At 31.1% G+C, this 21,591-nt stretch overlaps 1 protein-coding gene across 1 annotated transcript; it reads right to left on the bottom strand.

Annotated features, from left to right (window-relative positions):
• Nucleotides 1-1,073: 1,073 nt before the first annotated feature.
• LOC134701229 (uncharacterized) lies at nt 1,074-19,743 on the bottom strand. Its single transcript, XM_063562361.1, has 6 exons — nt 19,627-19,743; nt 16,988-17,046; nt 8,113-8,186; nt 6,089-6,400; nt 4,476-4,892; nt 1,074-1,138 (listed from the first exon to the last, which is right to left on the bottom strand). Exons 1-6 carry the CDS (start codon nt 19,741-19,743, stop codon nt 1,074-1,076), a joined length of 1,044 nt encoding a protein of 347 aa, XP_063418431.1.
• Nucleotides 19,744-21,591: the final 1,848 nt, after the last annotated feature.

Genomic DNA, 21,591 nt, shown 5'->3' with positions numbered 1-21,591 from the left:
TTATTTCCGTAGGAAATTAAAAAATCTGATTTTGACTTTTCCTCAAGTTAAATTTTATGGGACTGTTTTCTGTGTATATTATGAGCTTAATGCTATCGATTACAACTAAAACATTTTCGGTTGCATTTAGTTTACAGTTAAACCGTAGTTTAAATGGACTATGTGTGATTTTTTTTTAGATAAATAGAAAGCTTAGACAAACACTGTTACGTCATTTGGTCTTGTTTGGTGAAGAGTCTATCTCTATTGAAGCACTGCGAATATTTTTAAACGAAGTATGCTTCCTTCATTCATACGTTAGGACCCATCATACTTTTTATATTACCATTTAACAGTAGCTTCAATCTTAGAATTTACTTTATTTCACAATCATTCAGCTGAAAAGAAACACAAGTCGTTATCATTAAAATTAAGTATATGGTTGTTTACTTATATTGTTTGATTTGAATAGTATTCCTTTTAAATTAAGGAATGCACAATTTGTGTGTACATACAACCGATTTCTAGGTTGATCATATGGACCATTTTGGTTCTATCGGCAATATTTACTTTATATTAGGTTTTGGACTTTCAAACGTTTCGGACTCCAGCATCACTGATTTGACATGAATTCTACAAATATGTATCTGGTGCAGTAAAATAAGAACCATTAATGATATCAATGCTCTTGAAATTTCGGCAACGTTGATTAAAAAAAATCGAAAGTTAGAAAAGGAAAAATTTGAACAGTATGTTAATTTACTAATTTGTTTTGAGATTTAAACGAAGTATTACTTCCACACCAATTTCAGTTGAGACTCATTGAATGTTCAACATTTATATTATTCTGTTTCATTCCTAAGAGGACGATCATTTGATTGGCTAGTCTATTATAATTAATTCAACATTGAATGGCCATATTTGTATCAAATTTACCAGCCAAATCGTAGTTGTATCGATTTATTTATAGCCAAATGTATATTATACCAAAATTTTGCTCATTAACAGCGCAATGTAGTCTGTGTACCATTATAACAAAAAATGTATGTGGATCAATGACTAAGTATTCCATTTTTATATTACTTGCCTTTAGTCTATAGCAAACATGGTTCATCTTCTGGTATGTTTTTGTCATTTGTTTTGTTCTTGTTCTTTGTTTCTGAAATAAAAATTAGTCTAACCAAGGGCATTTTGCAGAGCTTAAGGGATTTCAGTATTTTAGAACCATACATTTACTTTTTTTCCGATTTATTCAAGTAACATACACATTGTTTACAATTAAACTGGTAACCCTTTGTGTCGGTGGATACCTCCATTCCTCAATTTCTAGACATGTGCTTGAAATTTATCACGATAACCTTAGCGTCTTAGCAAAGAAGATTATTCTATACTGGAAATATTTAGAATGCATGTCTGTCAAATGCTAAATTGCTATAATGCCATCCTTCTTATCTAACATATCTAGTATTTTCTTTATTTATATTATCAGCATTTTTTTTTATCAAACCTACATACAAATAGACTATGTACTATTGTCTTTTTTTTTTTTTTTTTGTTACATCTTCGGACTCGCACTTCTCTTGAACTGAGTTTTATTGTGCGTATTGTTATGCGTTCACTTTGCTACATTGACTACAGGTATAGGGGGAGGGTTGAGGTCAGGTGCCTCTGGCCTTTGCTAGTCTTGTGATTTTTTATTTTATATTCTTATATATAATTTTGAGTTAAGTATGACGTCTATTATTACTGAACTAGTATACATATTTTTAAGGGCCCAGCTGAAGGGCGCCTCCGGGATCGGGATTTCTCGATACATTGAAGACTCTTTGGTGGCCTTCGGCTGTTGTCTGCTCTATGGTCGGGTTGCTGTCGCTTTGACACAATCCCCATTTCCTTTCTCGATTTTATGGTATATATTTCGAAATGTAATTTTAGAAGACTTAAAAAGTAATACTGACATGACTTTCGACTGTGTTAACGTACAGTGGATTCATTAATTTTCATGGGTAATAATTTTCGTCGATTACAAAAACTGCATGTTCATGAATATCTGATTTCAAGGTTTTGACGACGTCTGCACACAGGCCTCGAGAAAATTCGTTATTCGTTGTACATTGAATACGGTAGTTCACCTGTACCCACAAAATCCATGACAATTGGTATCCAACGAACAATAATGAAACCACGGTGATCATATGATGTAATTCTTTTCTAATGTTTGTATACCCAAAACGAATGTAAGAATTTTACATATGACATACCTACTGACTACAATTTATACACAAAACACACACACATATCACTGCCTTGAAAAGATTAAGACAGATGAAAGGAAATATTATTAAACATCAAACACGTAGAGCGTTTTGTGCATACTGGTACACCAAATACAATTATTCAAGTAGTGTTTTAATTACCTTTTCGTTGATGTTTTCGTTTCGCAATAACAATATAAATTACAGCAACTGCTACAACAATTACAGCTGACGGAACCAGTGTAGCTAGCAAGGGCACATTGATCTCTGTTCCTAGTTTTTCTGTAAAGAAGAAAATACAAAAATGATAAGCACATTAAAATTAACAAAGGTCAACGGTCAGCGTTGAGATAAAATAGTGAAATTTAACCCCATTTTTAATGGATCGTAAACTATAAGATTTAAGCTATAATTCATGCATGGCATCAATTTAAATGAGGTGTGCAGGAACGCATAATATATTTACGAATTGTAATTTTGAAATGTAAAAAGAGTGTTTCACCTTTACATGAATTATCAGAGTTGCTTGTATTAAAACAGTCGTAAACATACTAGAATTTATTGTTTACATTTCGTTATAACCAGTCTTTCTTGAAACAAATAAATCCGATGTAGAAAAGATTTTGACAGTTAGCAATGATGTGATAAATAAGAAGATTATTTAACCCCTCCACCAAAAAAATCGAATGCTTAAATCAAAAGCTCGAACACATCACACGAATGGACACTAACTGTCTAATTCCTGACTTGAAACAGTCATTTTCTTACATAGAAAAGGGTGAATTCCATCTAGTATTATAGCTAGATAAACCTCTCACTTGTATGTTACACTTGGGTAAGTATAAGGGAAAATAGCAGTCATCTGGGACACATAACTAACTTACAGAAAACTTAATCTTAAAGGCATTCATTAAATATTTACAAATTTTAAGACGGTTTCCATGTTTATAAAATGTACCTATTATATAGAAGCTTCCGTACGAAAATAAAGAATACAATGAATAAAGACGGTAAAGATTATCGACATATTATCAACCTCTATCTTAGTGCTTGGGTTTTCTTTTGTGATGTTCATAAATGCATATGATGGTATCAATTTCCAGTCCAAAGAATTATTCTTTTATTTCGAAATTTATATCGTTCTATCATTATCAGCTTGATCACTAGAGAAGAAAACAATCCACGAAAAATCAAAGAACAAGAAGGTTTACAACAGATGTTCACCAGAAGGGTTCAAAAACAGAGACAAAAGATACCAGAGGAAGTAGTCAATCTCATAGATTGGAAATAAATTGACAACGCCCTGGCTTAAATTAAAAGACAAACAGTCAAATAATAGTACACAAGACACAACATAGAAAAATTAAGACTAATCAACACGAACCCCACCAAAAACTGGGGCTGTTCTTATGTACTCCAGAAAGGTGAGCAGATCTTATTCCACATGTTTCACCCGTCGTGCTGTTTTTGTTTGCTTTGTTTTGTTCGTTTATTTGTTCGATTTTCTTGGTAGAAAAAACATTGGAATTCAAAATTGATTCATTAATGTCAATTAGAACATATTTCAAAGGAAATTTATTAGACGTTTTTAAACATTTAAACACATTTTATTCCTGCCTGTTCTTAATATTTAAGAAATAATCATATACACTTCAGTTACATGTTTTAAGTTGTTATCTAATAATTAATCCCAACAAACCTTAAACTTTTAACTGAATTTTGCTCGCAAAAATACATGGTTATATCAATTAGTAAAACAAAAATGTGACCCCAGTACACGGATACTCCATTAGCACTATCCTGTTCTATTTTTAGTGGACTGTGAGCATGGGATAATAACTCTAATTTGGTTTTAAATAAGAAAGATAATAGCATAAGGAACATGTATACTAAGTTTCAAGTTGATTGGACATTGTCAAAAATATCTCGACTAAACACTTTAACCTGAAGCGGGACAAACGCGGACGAATCAACCGACGAACGAACGGAAGGACGGATGGACAAACAGACGAACGGACGCACAGACTTGAAAACTTAATGCCCATAAATGAACCTTTTTTCTAAAAGGGCAGACCCTTATTCACCAAAGAGGTTTTTGGGGCAGCTCATGTCATGCTACAGTGATTCCCTATATATAATTAACCAAATTTTTTACCATAAAGATAGTAGGCGGGCTCAAAAGGGCCTCTTGAATCCGCCTTTTGTAAAGGAAAGAAATGAATGTATTATGATAGTGCTTACCCGTAAAGGATATTGTATCATTACGTGTTAAATTTCCTTTGTCTGCTTGTGTTTCTGTATTTCGACTTGGTATATTTGAAGAATGATAAAATTGGCCTCCTGTTTGTAGACTTGCACTTTCGCTTATTTTGATGAAGTATGTGGCTGTATCGAAACCATATCGACATCGATAAGTTGCATTTACATCTTGAACTGTTACATTTGATATTTTAAGACTGAATGCATTCCCATGAAGAATAGTTTCTTTATACTTTTTATGATTATTTATTCTGCCATTGTAACTTAAAAGATGGTCTTCATTTCCCATAGACCATTGCCTAGTTACGTCTCTGTCTAGTGCGCTGATCCCTTTTACAGTGCATGTCAATATCATATTTCCTCCGAATATAATGATCTCGGTTACCAATCTTAATGATACTGAAATAAAATCAAAATCAAAGTTTTTACTAATTTCAATAATTTCAGACCATTTAATAGGATGAGTATATATTCTAAAGCCAACCTAAGTTAAACTTTGTCAAAAATAAATATCATTGATAGCAAAAATATCAGAATGTCTTAAAGTTTTTATTCATGCATAACAATACTAAAATAAACACCAAACGAGAACCCCTTTTAAATCAAAGTATTTAACAAACTGGTAGATGCCAGGGTCATTATAGTAAAATGTGTATTTAGTCATTGTATTTTCACATTGTTCAATTTCATGGTTTAAGTAAATCCAGAAAATTGATTTGAACGCATATCTGTTAAGTTTTTCGTTTAAAATTGTGGAACAGAGCATATGCCAAACAAAAATGCGTTACCATAGTTCCTATGACAAACACCACCGAAAGTGAAAAAAGTATTTCAGAAATGTTGAGTTTTGTCAAATAATTAACGAAAAAAAACAAAAATTCAATGAGCATAACATTAACACTACAAACAATTTAATTTCACGACTTAATTACGTCATAATGTCTGATATAAATTATAAAACTTTCATTTTACCTTGGATTATTGTAAAAATTTTCAAACTCATCTAAAATACTCAGGCCCACTATTTTGCAATATAGCGGGCTAATCAAACTTTACTCGAAGGGTAACACTAAATATATTTTAAACATACTTGATATGTATTAATATAAATGTATATGTTGCAGATCGGTTGGAAAAGAGATAAAGAATTAGATAATTGTAACAATTGTGGATTGATTTTTTAGGCACTTTATGATTATTTTAATCGTAAGAAATCCACAAGATCCAATCATTTGTCAAAGGATAAGGTATAATTTGCAGTTGTCACTACACATAGGGATAAATTTTACCTATAAATTTACAATGTATGCTTCTAAATACATCTTTCTACAATTATAGTAAGATGTTTAGTAGGGGATCATTTCATTACACTTAAAATGACTGCGTGAACTGAGATTAGTCAACATAGAAGGTAAAGCCTTCCAAATCGAATGCTGTTTTTATCAGTTATAATAATTTAGTGAGGGGATAAGGCATTCAAATATAAACACATATTTATAGGTAACGAACGATAACCACTGAATCACAGGCTATAGACTTGTGACATGCACAATCATAATTTTGTTATTTATAATCATACGAAACCGCATACTTACACATTGATGTGGGTTTATCTGCCTCAATTAATTTACTTGCTGCATCGAATCCATAGCGACATTGATAAACTACGTTGAGGTCCGCTTCTGTAATATTAAATATTGTAAGACAGAATTCATTTCCAAAAAGTATTTTCTCGTCATACTTTCTAAGATTATTTATTCGGCCATTGTAACATATAAGTTCGTCATCGTCTCCCATGGACCACTGTCTGGTTGTTTTTCTATCAATCGTTTGTATTCCATGGACAGTACAAGTTAGTACAACATCTTGTCCAATCGTAATATTATCTGTTACCAGGTTTAATGAAACTAAAACATGAAAATAAATCAAAATATTGAGGAAAATAGTTATGATAATAATGAATTCTTAAATACTAAGTTTTGATATGTTTTTGCCCTTATAAAATTGAAATGTAAGAATAAGTTCTCTCATCGGACTGCTTCTTATTTTGAAACGTACATAGGACTAGATAAATATATTGTGTCGCTAAGATATACAGATGCTAGATCGGATAAGAATTTCAGTACTCGTTTTTTCTCTCTTTAGTCAACTTTTCTCCCTTTAGTCAGTTTTTCTCCCTAAAATCAGTTTTTCTCCCTTTAGTCAGTTTTTCTCCCTAAAATCAGTTTTTCTCCCTTTAGTCAGTTTTTCTCCCTAAAATCAGTTTTTCTCCCTTTAGTCAGTTTATCTCCCTAAAATCAGTTTTTCTCCCTTTAGTCAGTTTTTCTCCCTTTAGTCAGTTTTTCTCCCTAAAATCAGTTTTTTCTCCCGGTAGTTAGTTTTTCTCCCTTTCGTCTGCTTTTCTCCCTTTAGTCAGTTTTTCTCTCTTTAGTCAGTTTTCTCCCTTAAGTAAGTTTTTCTCTCTTTATTCAGTTTTTCTCCCCCTAGTCAGCTTTAGTCCTTTTAGTCAATTCCGGCTGGTTTCCAATATGGTTTTGCTTATTACACAAGACTTCAACTCCATTATAGAATAAACTAATCATAGATACCAGGAATGTGCGTCAGACGCGTTTTGTTTTCAGCGGACTCATCAGTGTCGTTTGAATGAAAGCAGTTAAAAAAATAACATTAGTATTATGTTGAAGAGCGTTGAAGACCCAAATTTGTAAAGATTTGTTTAATACAGCTTTGGATCATTTTGTCCTGAGGTGTAACACCTTCATTCTTTTTAAACAAATATAATAAATAAGATTTTATTATAAAACGATGCTTGCATAAAGTGTTATTTTAAGATCAAAGAAAACAGAGTTAACTACATTTTAATATTTCATTTCCTTTAAAGTTAATGTTTTGTAAAGACATGTTCTTATTCGTTAGGTAAATAAGTATACGTGCATACAATATAGATAAAATATTTCCATAGCTTTGTCACCAATGATGTGGTCATTGAAGTCTTATCGGCGATTGACTATCATATAACGTGTTGTTTTAGTTCAGAAGGAAAAAATGTCGGAAGTGATACTTAACACATAGTTTGTCTTGAAAAATACTTAAAACAAATGAATCATATTTAGGATAGGTTTGCGGTTCTGTTCATAGGTATAAGTATGTAAATATGATAAATTGCGGCCAATTGCGGTTCACGAAGTCTTATACTAATTGAACAGTTATCATAACGAATTTAGTGTTTGTGTATCAGCTCACAATTTCGCAGTCTATAATCTTTAGATACTATAATACTCGTAAACTAATATTATGTTCCATGCCCGATTATGAAAATATTAACTGAGTGTAGATTTGAATGGCGATGACAGGAAACACATACTCTGTCACCGCAACCTTTCTGGCTCTTTTTTGGGTACATGCATTTTTCTATGATGATTTGGATCTTCGTTATCGATTTATTATATTGGTTAAATACTGCAATGTACTAATACTATTGCCTTCATGTGTATTTTTTTTACAATATGTCTGTTAATATGGTGAAGGTTTTGTTTGCTGATCTACCTAATATTTTGTTTTACAGTACTGTTTTTTAAGGTATCATGAATCTGTATGGTGAATGATAAATCATAATAACCTTGCTCCCCACAGGCATTGCATCCCATTAGACACAGGATTAGTCTGTAATATTGTCCTAAAGTCATCTTTGAACTACAAAATTATATAGTTTGTTATCAATTCGTTATATATCGTCTTCGAAACTTCTTCCATTTTGATAACTAAGAATTTTCATTTACCTGCCAGATGATGAAGTTATATATTTGTTAGGTTATACATGACATATTTTGTTTCATTTGTTAACATATTTGTTTTAATTATCAATCTGTAGTTTCTATTCAGTTCAAATTATATAAGTTTCAATTTTTTTTCGAATGAATTATGACAGGTTTTAAAAAGCTGAGTTGTTTGCATCATGCACACGAACAGTATCAAAAATGAGTTGATTAATTTATTAGGCTAAGATATAACTTCAAATAATTTTTATACGGCATAGGTTGCTTCTATACGTCGTGGATTATTGTAATACGATATAAAAGTATATGATAGAATACAATGATTCATCTTTCATCAAATAAATGAATCATACAAACACTGATCCATAGTTCATAAAACGAAAACCCATCAAAATCTATGAAATAAATAATATATTCAAAATACTATGAAGAGCTATTAATTTAAAATGCTTATATATCCCAACCAAGAAATTTCTCCCTCCTTATTAGAGGAGAGTCGACCTAAAATTAAAAGACAGTCAATAGGTTAAAATTAATATTTACATGTCAATTTTAATAACAGGATATAAGATAATTATAAGAAGAAATTCTGTTACCCTTTTAACAAATTCAAATGCAAAGACCCTGAATCTTTTAAACCTTAAAATATTCCTATTTAAAAAGTCACAAAAGTGACTTTATAGGATGAAAAGTCGGTCAGCTCCATTCGTATTTCGTAGCTGAAACGTAAACGGTTGCATAGTACTGGCAAAATTTTCGAAAAAAAGATTATCAAAATATGTATAAGAATAATTGAAAACAACACAAAAAAAAAGAAATTTAGCTAAAGTTTAGTGACATATTTTAATTTCAAATCACTATGGTGAATTAACTAGTAAAATAGTCCTGGTCAACATTCTCTCAGAATATGTAAAAACTGTGTAAAAAATCAAAATATTGAGACGGTTGAAACCTATAGTCTGCAATGCATTGCGACAGCTGGAATTAACATGAATAACTTCAGAAGTGTTGCCCCGTAATGAATAGTAAACTGGTCTATGTATCACAATTTAAAAAGCATCCGTTTTATCATATTTTGTGTGAAAATTTATACTGAATAATTATGTAATTTCACAAGCTTTTTCTCATGGGAATAAATTCAGGTTTGTATCAACGCATCTGGATGAATTGATTTACCTGTTTTAATTCATAAACAAGTTTTGGCATTTGTCCAAAAAAATCAAATAAGTGTGTTTTAAATATACAGTCCGCCAAAAGTTAAGCACCACCGAAATATAATTGGCAATATATTTTTAACTATTTCGAAAAAAATATTTATGTTTTGTGTTATGAATTACCTTTAACATACACTAAGAAAATTCATTACGACCAAAAAGATTGAACTCCAATAAAGCAGTCTAGTAACCTTTTATTAAAGGTCATCTGTGCATTAACAAATACACTGTTTCCCCAGGTGGTCGTATTAGTGTTCGTGCATTGGTCCGTCGACTGCATAGATGCAACCTAAGAGCCAGTCGTGTTGTATAGAGCCCTGTAATGACAGGCAGGCACTCTACGGTCAGGTTTCAATGGAAATATGACGTTCTATGCGTGAAAAAAGGAAGCTGACATTAATTTCGTCTTCTTTGAAATATGCTGCCAAAATTGCAACGCAAGAAATTGAAAGTATTTCTGAAATCTATTTCAAGTTATTTAGATTATCAGATTTGCTAACAGCAGAAATGAAATGTTCTTGGATGTTCGGCTTTAAACGAATAATTATTATCATTGCATCTCTTCGACCAATGTGTTGATATTCACTACGCACAATTTGAAACTAACACGTATAAAATTTACTTTCTATGGCGTGTGGTGAAAATATAAAACAATTTCACCGGTTTTTTGTCAATTTTTATCACTCATATTTAGCTCTTTTGAAAAAAGAGGCGAATTGTACGAAAGGGTTATGAAAAAATCATATCTAGATAAACGAACCGGTTGATGCAATTTGTATTAACCGACAAAAGCGATCAAAAGAGAAGAATAATTTAAACAACTTTTAAAACAGCTGCAACATTTTATTAGTGTTTTTAACTTTAACCGTTGTCAGTACCAGTTACACCATGTATAAATGTAGTTATTCTCTTTCAAAACGACATGTTTTTCTTTTCAATTAACAGCCCAAATGTTTCCATATTTTAATGTAAAGTGTTTCATAGAATAGGTTTATATTCTGTTTTTGGCCATTACTTACATTGATTAAAATGCCAATTACTGTAGTTTGTTATAAAAAAATAATTTTATTTGATTAAACATATAGTAATCGTGTGTTCTGTCCAATAGTTGTTGAATTTTACCATTATCCTTCTATACGTCAAGTCTATAAACGATTATTTCACCTCTATAATAACCCTGAAATATAAGAAAATATTGTTCATGCATAGTTTTACAAATGTAAAGCTAACGCTGTTATTTTTTCTCTACAAAAATGGACAATATTAGAGATGGATTAAACAATGATTAGATTGGAAAAAAAAATGTATATGATATGCATGCGTAGCATACTAAAAAAGGATGCAATCGTGATTCACCCCATATTCGACATCGATCTTTGTATGTGTGTGTTTTTTTTAGCATGTAACATTTATTATGCTGTGATAATGTGTGCTGTTCATGCCAGGTTGTACTTTTTATAACTGTATTTACTCTTACATAATCTATACCAAATATTATCATTCTCTATGGGGTTTATCTACGTTGTTAAATGAATAGAAAGTTGTGACATATAATATGCCTATGTCGACTATAACCTTCAGAACCATAGTTTATTCATTTTTGGAAATCAGATCGGATGTTATCAAATGTCATTGAAAAGTGCTTCAATTATTACATATATCATAACCTGTGTTATTTCATAATTTATCACGATTACAATGCAATCTACAGTTCGTCAAAAAGCGATTATGTGTTGTGGCCATACATACATTTTTTCATCTTAAATATTCTTTGAAAGTTTTATACAAAAGCAATTCTTCAATCCATTTACTGTTTATTTATTTAATTTAGACCGTACCAATTTTCGTGGATTTAGAAATTAAATTTCGTGCATTCAAAGTACCTACCGAATTAGACTATTTACCAGATTAATTATCGCATAATCAACACGACGGGTGCCATATTTGGAGCAGTATCTGTTTACTGCTCCGGAGCATCTGAGATCACCGATCGTTTTTGGTGGGGTTCGTGTTGCGTATTCTTAAGTTTTCTATGTTGTGTCATGTGTACTGTTGTTTTTCTGTTTGTCTTTTTTTCATTTTTAGCCATGGCGTTGTCAGTTTATTTTCGTATTATGAGTTTGACTGTCCATCTGGTATCTTTCGTCACTCTTTTTTAATTTAACTGGACTAGAATTATTTGTATGTTAGCTCTAAATGAGCATAACATACTTCAAACTGGACAATAAGCAAATACGGACAAAAGTAAATTGATATGTTACAGATTGAATTTACAATTATAAAACTAGTAATCATTACAACCGGTATTTAACTAACTAATGCTAATAAATGACCACTTCATCAACTATATCCCCAATCATAGAATTGACATAAACGTTATTGATGTCATTTAGAACATACATGTATTAGCGCTAAAAGACTTGGGACGTTTTGGCGTAGAGCAGAGGACACGTTTTGGCGAATAGGTAGGTACATATCCGATATCATTTGTGAAACGGTTATTCCATAAAGTTAAACCAACTCATGATGGCACCCGTAATATGTACGAAGGGATGATTTCAACTTCACCATTTGGAACTCTTGGTTTACTAGCTTCCTCGTGAGCAGCAACACTTTATCAAGAAAATCATGATAGGAAATGCAAGCACGGGAATATCTTATCAATTGGAAGATATATACCCCGTATGTTTGTGCTGCTGGAATGTTGCTACTTAAAAATGGAAAATTCACAATTTGAAAGATGAAATCATCTCTTTTGTCATAAAGTTTAGATTTTAACCGACCATCATTGTCAATTTCTAGGTGTAAGTCAATATATGAGGCCGACTTAACTGTATCTGTAGTATCCTTTATCTCTAGTTCGATGGAATAGATGCGTTCAATATAGTCACCAAATTTTAAATTATTTAGTGAAAGAACATAATCTATTTAGCGGAAAGTAGAGTTAAAGGATATTCTTTACTTCTTTCTTTCTAAGAAATGCCTGTATGAAGTCAGCCTCATAACAAATATGTTGTCAATCAAGAAATCAAGCATCTTGATAATGTCAGTTTCAGAGAATTTTTTGTTTGAATCAGAGTTATCCTTTACAAAGTAGGATTTATCCCTCTCTTAGACAAGATACTTGTATCTACGTTATCCATAAAGCAATACCAACTCTTTCAATTTGTCTTTTAGTTTGGAATGTAGAATACTTGTGTAGTGTTCAGAAAAGACAAATCTTTTAATACTATTACAAGATGAAAGAGAGTTAGATTGTATGTACTCTAACAGATCTTTGGAATTTTTAAGTAATATTATCCACATCTGATTCACGTCACCTCTAGAATAGGCAGTTTCACAATAACTTTGAAACCCGTCTTTGAACGCTGAGAAAATAGATCTTAATAATTTTAAAAGAGGTTTCGTGGAGCAAATGGAGGACCCAGCAATATACCGTTGTTTGTAAAGACACTTATGTAGTTTAGGTATCGAATATAGTGATGGAAGATCCAGTTTTTCATCTTTGGTTGAAATTCTAAAGGAACATAGATCACACCTATGATTATCCAGGATTTCCTTTTTGGTAAGTGTCGTGAGGGTATTAATCGTTTACTAATCCGAATATTGCACGGCGGGTTTTCAGCAGGTTTCGAGTATCACTATTTAAAAGACGCACGAACAAGAGACATAACGTCCAGTGCCAAATATTTTATGTATTATTGGGCCTATTTTTTTACGGCTATTAACGGGATTAACACTAGTTAAAATGTTCATCTGAACATAAAAGAGCTTGTAAAGACCGATTTTTTGGATGACTTCAGTAAAAAACTACTTCAATCTCCGTTATGTAATAGAGACCGTTTTGAATAAAAGTCGTGGAAATTTTCAAAAAAACGTTGCCTTCTAAAATAAAATGGCACCATGAAAGAGCTAAATGCTAAATAGATTTGAATGCGCAGAGAATTTGACAATCTCCCTACACGAGGTATCTGGTTTACATCATAGTTGAAATGTGACCAGTCAAGAAATGATATGAAACGAACAACACATTTATTAAATATAATAATCAACAGGATAGGAAAAGAATACATCGGCTAAGTATTAGAGAAAAAGAAATAAAAATAACAAAATCGAACTCTTAAGGTGTTTTTTTTTTAACTACAATGTATAATGTTATACATGCATGTTGACCCTTATACTTTACCTATGCACAAGACAGTGCTCATATACGATATGTACATGTATAAGAAGACAATCTGTTATGTAATAAATTATAAAATGAAAAAAAATGTGGACGTATTTCCAAAATGTTAAAGATAAAGTTAGTTTCATCATACGGCTTCTCGTCTTTTACGTTTTTATTGTTATTCGTGTGTATAAAGTATAAATTAACAAAAAGAAGTATTCAGTCAGGATTGTTTTGTTATGTAACCTTATACATTTTTTGATACGGTATTTGTCTCTTCATCTATATTCTTGATAATGGAACAAATTAGGACGATGTCGTCTCTTTTTTTATATGTCTGTTTAAACTAGTTTTAAATTATACAAAGACTCTATGGGGTAAAGTTTTTCTCAATAATGGATATACATTCCTATTTTTTCAGTACTGAATCAGTTAAATTTTTTTTACAAAGGTTGCACTTTGTAAATACAGCTGTTTCATAAATAAAGTCAACAGTTGTATTACGCTTTTCAACGTAAGAATAATGAATCTTTTGGGGAGATATATAATATAAATAGATATACTGTATTTGTATTTGCAAACTAGTTCCCAGATATTATACTTATGTTTTAACTGAAAGGCACACAACTTTGGAATTTTAACAGTGCGAATATAGATGACCACGGCAAACTGAATTATATAAATGAAAAGTACATGGAATGATTTCTTTTTTGGATATGATTTTGAAAAATAAGCATCGTTGTTAGAAAAAGTTTTTTTTTCAATTTTGAATAAAATTAGCACTTTTATAAAAACAGCTGTTTCATAAACAACGTTTTTTTGGGGAGATATGAAATATTCATATTTAGTTTTATTTGCATACTGGTTCAAAGATATAATCTCTATCTTGCATATCAACAAGAAACTATTTGTGAATGTAACAAATATAATTCACAAGGATAGCGACGAAACTTAAAAACAAAAAGTGGAGTGAAGAGTACTACAAAAATAAATAAAATTCCAAAGTTGTGAGTTATAACTTTGAGAAGTTCGATGATTATAAATATTGAAAATATGCCACACAACCCTATATGTTAAACTTTGATTTTTAAGTGCATATAACGTTTCTATTTACGCAAGAAACTCGACAATTGGTAAGCCGAAAGTTATTAAAGTATAGTTCTCAATTTTCTTATAAAACGAAACAAGGGCGGGCATTTTAAATATTCTGTAAATGAAAAGTAGGAGTACATAGAATGATATCTTTCAGGCTATGATTTTTTTGTACTAGTATTGTTGTGAGAGAAAGTTTTTTTTAAAGATTTTTCTTTTGGAAAAAATGTATTATTATAGGGTGCACTTTATAAAGACAGCTATTTCGCAAACCACGCACCTTTTCAATATATGATATTCAGAGAAATTTTGTTTTGTTTTCATACTGATTCGCAGATATGATTTCCATGTTTTATCTCATAAAGACTCATATTTGTGTTTAAACCTTTAGAAGTTCGAGGCATGTGAAGGTCGATAATAGGCTCCATATGCCGATATTTGACCTATGAAATAAAGTAGTGCATATGAATGTTCCATTCTAGGATATATCTTTTACGAACCTTCAATGTAAAAGTGGCAAATATTTAATCATAAATAGATTCCTTGTGGGAAATACATTGTTTCTATTTATATATATATACAATTTAAAAAAAATAGGTTCCAATAATTATTATCAGTTAAGAGAAAGAGACATCCTCGCTTTACGAGGCATCAGGTTCCACAACCCTATTGCTGCACATTCATGCATCGCAGACTACAAAACAAACCGCTCCAAGTTAGCAAGATTAGCTGTCAAATAGCAGAATTCTAGGTATGAAAATATCTTTATAAATACTAGTCAATTATTGGGGTTTGAAAAGGGGAAATATGTGATTAACTTTGATAGGATACCAAGTCAATACCAAATAAATATGTAGACATCGAGTAGATGGCTAAACTAAATATCAAGCTCTGACACGCTCCATGCCTTAACAAGTGAGGAGTTAAGGTAAGGTTTGCATGATACATGGATTTTTTTTCTAAGTGATATTATACCAATATGATACATCATTTTGTTCAGGGAGGAGTACCCAATCATTTGATGAAAAAAATCGAACATCGCCCGTCCCGTTTTTTAAGGTGAAAAGTTAAAATTGCGATTTTTGACGTTTTTTAGGGAAATTTGTATTTGAATTCTTCTAAAATAATAATGTATGCAAGAGACTATATAAATATAAAACTGAATAAAACATATATGAATAATTGTGGTCCGTTCACTAATAATAAATTTCAATTCAAAAGTTCATAAAAAGGTGCCTAAAAACACTTATTTTCTTTCCGTGCTTCAAACTGTAATATTTTGAATCTTAGGATAGCATTCTGATTGCCATTAAAAGTAATGAAAATTGCTTTATTGCCTCGTGTTTGGTAAATTGTTTGTATGCAGACATCAGTTTTGACTAGGAAAGTCATTTAAAGCAGCCATGTTTATTTCATTCATTTAAATCTGGACACCAACACATATTATTCAAATATGATCAAATATTTAGGACTAAGCAGGAAAAAGCCCTGCAGGAGAAAGATAAATTACTGGTATGATTTGTCAAATTGTTACATATGATGTTCACATTTGGAGTTTTTGACCAAACAAACAAACTACACGCTCCTATAAATGAGATAAACAAAACAGAAGATGGCCTGGGAATACAAATGACCAGTCGTATACGTATTGTCCATATATAGAATAAGAAATTTAGTAATGTAGACCTGTTATATGAAAATCTTTCACATACTTTCAATAAATTAAAATCACTTCAATGAAGTTCACAGGAATAACGGTACTGTAGTTGAAGAGTACTCACTGTCAACGGACGATTTGATGTTCGCAAAAGCTGTTTTACTGTCGACGCGTAGCGGAGACAGTAAAACGAAAATTTGCGACCGTCAAATCAAAATTGATTGTGCCATGGATACTCTTCAACCACAGTATTATTAATACGTAAGAGCTTGAAAAAAATGAGGAATGTGTCTACAGATATGTCCTCTCTAGCACAAACATAAAACATTATAAATTATTAATTGTTTGATTAGAGGTTGTAAAATGTCCGGTGGCAAATACTTCAGGCATGTTCAGGACGATACAATACAATTTGAAATAGTTGTAGATAGATATAGGAAGATGTGGTGTCTGAAAGACACATTTGTAATGCATCCATAAAACAATTACTATTAGAAACATTCCGTCAGTTGTAAAAGTGATTGATAAAATATCATATATTTTGAATGATGTAAACGTGTGGGTAGTGTGCGTATTTGTGGACAAACCTTGCAAACTGTACATTTGAAAAGACCAAGTTCAACATTCTGTCATTCGTTAAAATATCCTGAAAATATAATATATGCATCTTCTATAAGTAAAACACTCGGCGTATTATGAACGGTCAGACCATTTTAAAACGAGTGGGTTTCTTAACGAAATTCACCAAAAGTGTCCCAAAAATGTGCCGTATTTTCACTTAATCCTGCGTTTCTATAATTTATATTTATACTTTATAAAAAAAAACATTGGGAAACGGCGTGCATCAGATCTAGACTTACAAATCAAATGAAAGAGACAACTTAACAGTCAGTGAAAAAGGTGAGGTTCTACGTCTTGAAGCAGGATAAACAACACTTCTATCTTTTGAAAGGACAAGACTGGGACAAGCCATGACAACAAGACATTAGATCGATTTCTACTAAAATAAGCTTCCCATACATTAGTTTTTTATGTTTGACGGTGGTAGACAAGAAAAGGGGGAAAAGGGGACGGGAGGAAGGAGAAAGGTACCCCCTTCTCCGACCCCTCATCACTCTAGAACGGTAAAATTGATGACATCAAAATTCAAATTTATTCTGTGTTTTGTGGTAACATGTTATAAGCATTGTGCATACGTTTCATATCAGTTGGTTGAGGCAAACAAAAGTAAGAGAACGGAAATCAATTTTTGACAAAGGAACGTACACTATGATACGTACGTACGGATGGACGTACAAACAGAAAAGGCTAAAACTCAATGCCCCCTTTTGCTACGGCAGGGGCATAAAAATGTATAAATTTGAAATAAAATAGAATTCCGCGAAACTTCATGAATGGTTTTTGCACAAAGACGTTATGGCTAAACGTGACGTCATATAAATGAAAACTAACAAAGTGAAGGTAATTACGTTACTTCCACGATTCAAATTTTGATAAAATCACATCAAAACGTTGAATTTGAGGTAGGTGTTGTTTTATTTTCGATAATATTGTAGTAATCGAACATTGGTTGATCCAAGCAATTCAAAATGGCGGGTCCCTCCTTTTTGTCAATTATTTGAATTCGAGTTATCTCCCTGTGTATGCAAACCTTACCTTAATTTAACAAAATATGTCAAAAGGACAACAACCCGAACAAAGAACAGATAACAGCCGAAGGCCACCAATGGGTCTTAAACGCAGCGAGAAAATCCCGCACCCGGAGGTCACTGTTTATAGTCTATTAAAGGTATGTTTAGTGTTTTAAAGAAAATCATTTGTAAGATAGAAAATCAATCTTCAATTGTTAGAGTTGTACAAGAATATAAATAAAAGGTACACCTCCGTTTGATTATCAATTTAACGTTGTGTCTTTATAGCTTACAATGTCTTATATTGTTTATTTATCATAGAAAGCTTATTCGATTTGATTCCAACTTTATGAATGCAAAGCTTCTGCAAGCTGGTAGTTTAATTTGTACTTTTCCTGGTGTTTGATGGTTTGTACATGATGTAAGTCAGTTACTATTCAATGGTAAGTTAGTATTGCAAATAAAAGCTCCTCTTAAAAAAAGGGTTGATTGAATCCCTTTGTATTAAATAGTTGTCTAAACTCAAGTATTTGAATGCAGGATATCCATTTTTAGCTCGATGGTATTTTAATGACAATATTGAGAGGCGAATGCCATTAATTTTTGATTGATATTTTAATCTAAGGTAAAAATAGGAAAACATATCATTCAGAAATCTGTTTATGTTAAGTACGTCTATTTCTGTATACTTATTTATTACTTAAAATCCCTAATTCGTAAAACAAATTTGTTTTCGTTGCTTTGTGCATCAAAGTGTAAACTTTACCTGTTGTTGACTTAACGATTAATTTTAAATACATTATGAATGCGTTACATGGTCTACTATATGTTTATAGATACAATATGAATGTTTTGTTTTAAACTACAAATACCTCTCAGATAATATGGCTTATATACAAAAGTATCTGAATTTAAACAACGATTATTTGAACAAAAAGATTGATAGGACCTAAAATGGCTGCAGATCTAGCAGATTTTATATATCCAATGTCGATTTAGTGATAATGCAGTTTGAAATTTTCCGATTTTTATTTCTTATTCAACAATAGCATGATAAGCTTTCCATCTGAAATTTCTGAAATTAAAGTGTTTAACTTAATAATATGTTTGACCAAAATACCAAAATCATATAATAAAAATAATGTTATGCTTGCAAGTTTTAGTTCTAAAATTGAAACTACATGATGTTTAAGCCTTTTTAGTAATCAAAAATCAAAATGAACGCCTAGTAATATTCTCATATTATATATCAGGATAGAAATTTTGTATTTGCAAAAGAGCTTACATATCATGCATATGTTACAAACTCTTTTTTTCAACTAAGTGAGAATAGTTTGGTAATGTAGTACAAACAAACTAAAACTTCTAAGATTGTTAAATCTTAACTGTTAAAATAAGTCCGAACCTTGGTCTTTTTTATCCAGAATTCTTCTCTATCTGTTATTGAATATGCCAAGTAAATTCACAACCAAGTATGATGTAGTTATAGTAAAGAAAGTGTCAATCAAACAAATACAAAGAACTTCTAGGAATCCAAGTCTATTTTCCAAATTAGGTTTGGATTTATAAAGCTGTCACGTAAACCTCAACCTCACCGTAGGAGGGAAACTCCGAGAAAACTGTTGTAGAACAGAAACTGCTCGATTATAGTAGAAGTTAATATTACACAATGAAGATAATGATAATTCTTTACACCCCAGTTCTATTATCATTTTTCATAGTTTCTATTTCTGAAACAAGTGTATATTGAATAAATCTATTATTACGAATAACAATAGATTCAGTGCTACATATGTATTTAAAGATAAATGATGACGAGCGGGTTTTTTTTAATTACCACTTCTATATCACGACAACCCAGTTCATTGGTATTTATCACAAGAAAAATAATTAATTGCATGAACATAAGTGATTAATAATGATGTTCACAACTATTTGTTTCAAAACATATTAAAATAAACATATTTCAGGATATCTACAGGTAAAAAAATATTAAGAATCTATTTTGAATAAAAAAAAAATCAATTAAATACTTCTTTGCCTGAAGTTACAATTGTAATCACATATCGCAATGTCGTAAAGAAAACACATATAGGAAACTTTTATTTGATTTTGTCATTTAAACATAGTTTTTATTTGGTCTGAATTATTTATGTTTGGAATGTTAACAAACATTACCATCCAGGGGCGGATCCAGCCACTTTTAAATGGTAGTTTAAACCCCTGATAAAGGAGAGTTCAACTATATATTCCATTTCAAAAGCATTTTTCAGAAAGTAGAGTTTCAACCTCCTTTGATTGCCCCACAACATAAGGTTACTGCATATGCAATCTGTAATTTTGTGAAAAGAATGTCCTGTCGTCAGGTTCCTAATCAAGACACACTTTACCCTCGGTATGTTCGAATATGAATGTTTGTTTAATGTTGAGAAGAAGAGGATTTTTTTTTATATTAAGCAGTTACATGTACAATTCTTTAATGATTACCTTCATTAAACTGATACACGTAATATTTTTCAGTTAAACCATTGCTTTATCTTCAGTCTCTTCTATCAAATCCAAAAATGTCGTCTGTCTTATACCTTCCCATATTGACAACTGCATACAATGAGTATGTTGTATTTGGTTTTTGTAATAAGAATACTAATACGCTAAACATTGACCTGCTTATCCTTATCATCACATGGTTTTAATGGGGATAGGCAAACGGCAAGATTGACATTTGTAAAATGTACTCACTAGTAAAAGTCTTAATGAATGTCATCAAATTTAGATTACAAGTAGGGTTTCATTTAGAAAAAAAAATCCCCTTTTAATCTCGGTATGATATTGTCAGTAAAAACACTATACGCTTTGTTTCATTTAAAACAAATATAGGGTTAAGCATCGAGTGTAAGTTAGTTAGTCAATTCAGGATACGGCGTGTCAGTATAAGAAACATCAACGACCTCCAGCCGTCGGGGTTTCGTATCCAGACACACCTTTTCCTCAGTATATAACTTTATGGAATCATTGTGTAAGTCCAATAGAAAGTTTTAATCATTAATTCAGTGTCTATGTTTATTTCTGTAATTTATAAACTGAACAATTATAATATTATTTGATAAACATCTGTAAAGCAACAGGAAATATCATAATTACAAATATTTTAACATCATTGCGTACAAATATCAAATTCCCTTTTATGGTAATTTTGTCAAATGAAAGGTGATAATGTGTACATTTCACTAACAATGTTTCATCAAAGTTGTCTATAATTATAAAGATTTTCATCTTATGTATAGTAACCTCAGAATCACTAGTATATGTTGTTTCATAAAATAAGAATTTGAAATATGTTTATAACTTTTGGTGACATTTTCAATCAAAATAATAAATGCAATAAATGAAATGCGTTATTCAGAAGAAATCATCAAATACGATTAAACTGTTAGGATTGTAATAAACATGATAACTTTTCATAGATTAAATCTTAATTTTCATGATTTTCCTTGAATATGTCAATATCAGACTGAAATAACGTAAAACAAAACCTCTTTTATATAAAATAAAATAAGAAA

This window comes from Mytilus trossulus, unplaced genomic scaffold (genome assembly GCF_036588685.1).
Source record: "Mytilus trossulus isolate FHL-02 unplaced genomic scaffold, PNRI_Mtr1.1.1.hap1 h1tg000234l__unscaffolded, whole genome shotgun sequence".
NCBI lineage: Eukaryota > Metazoa > Mollusca > Bivalvia > Mytilida > Mytilidae > Mytilus > Mytilus trossulus.
Note: the sequence above shows the minus strand (reverse complement) of the source record. Positions and strands in the feature narration are given on the sequence as shown.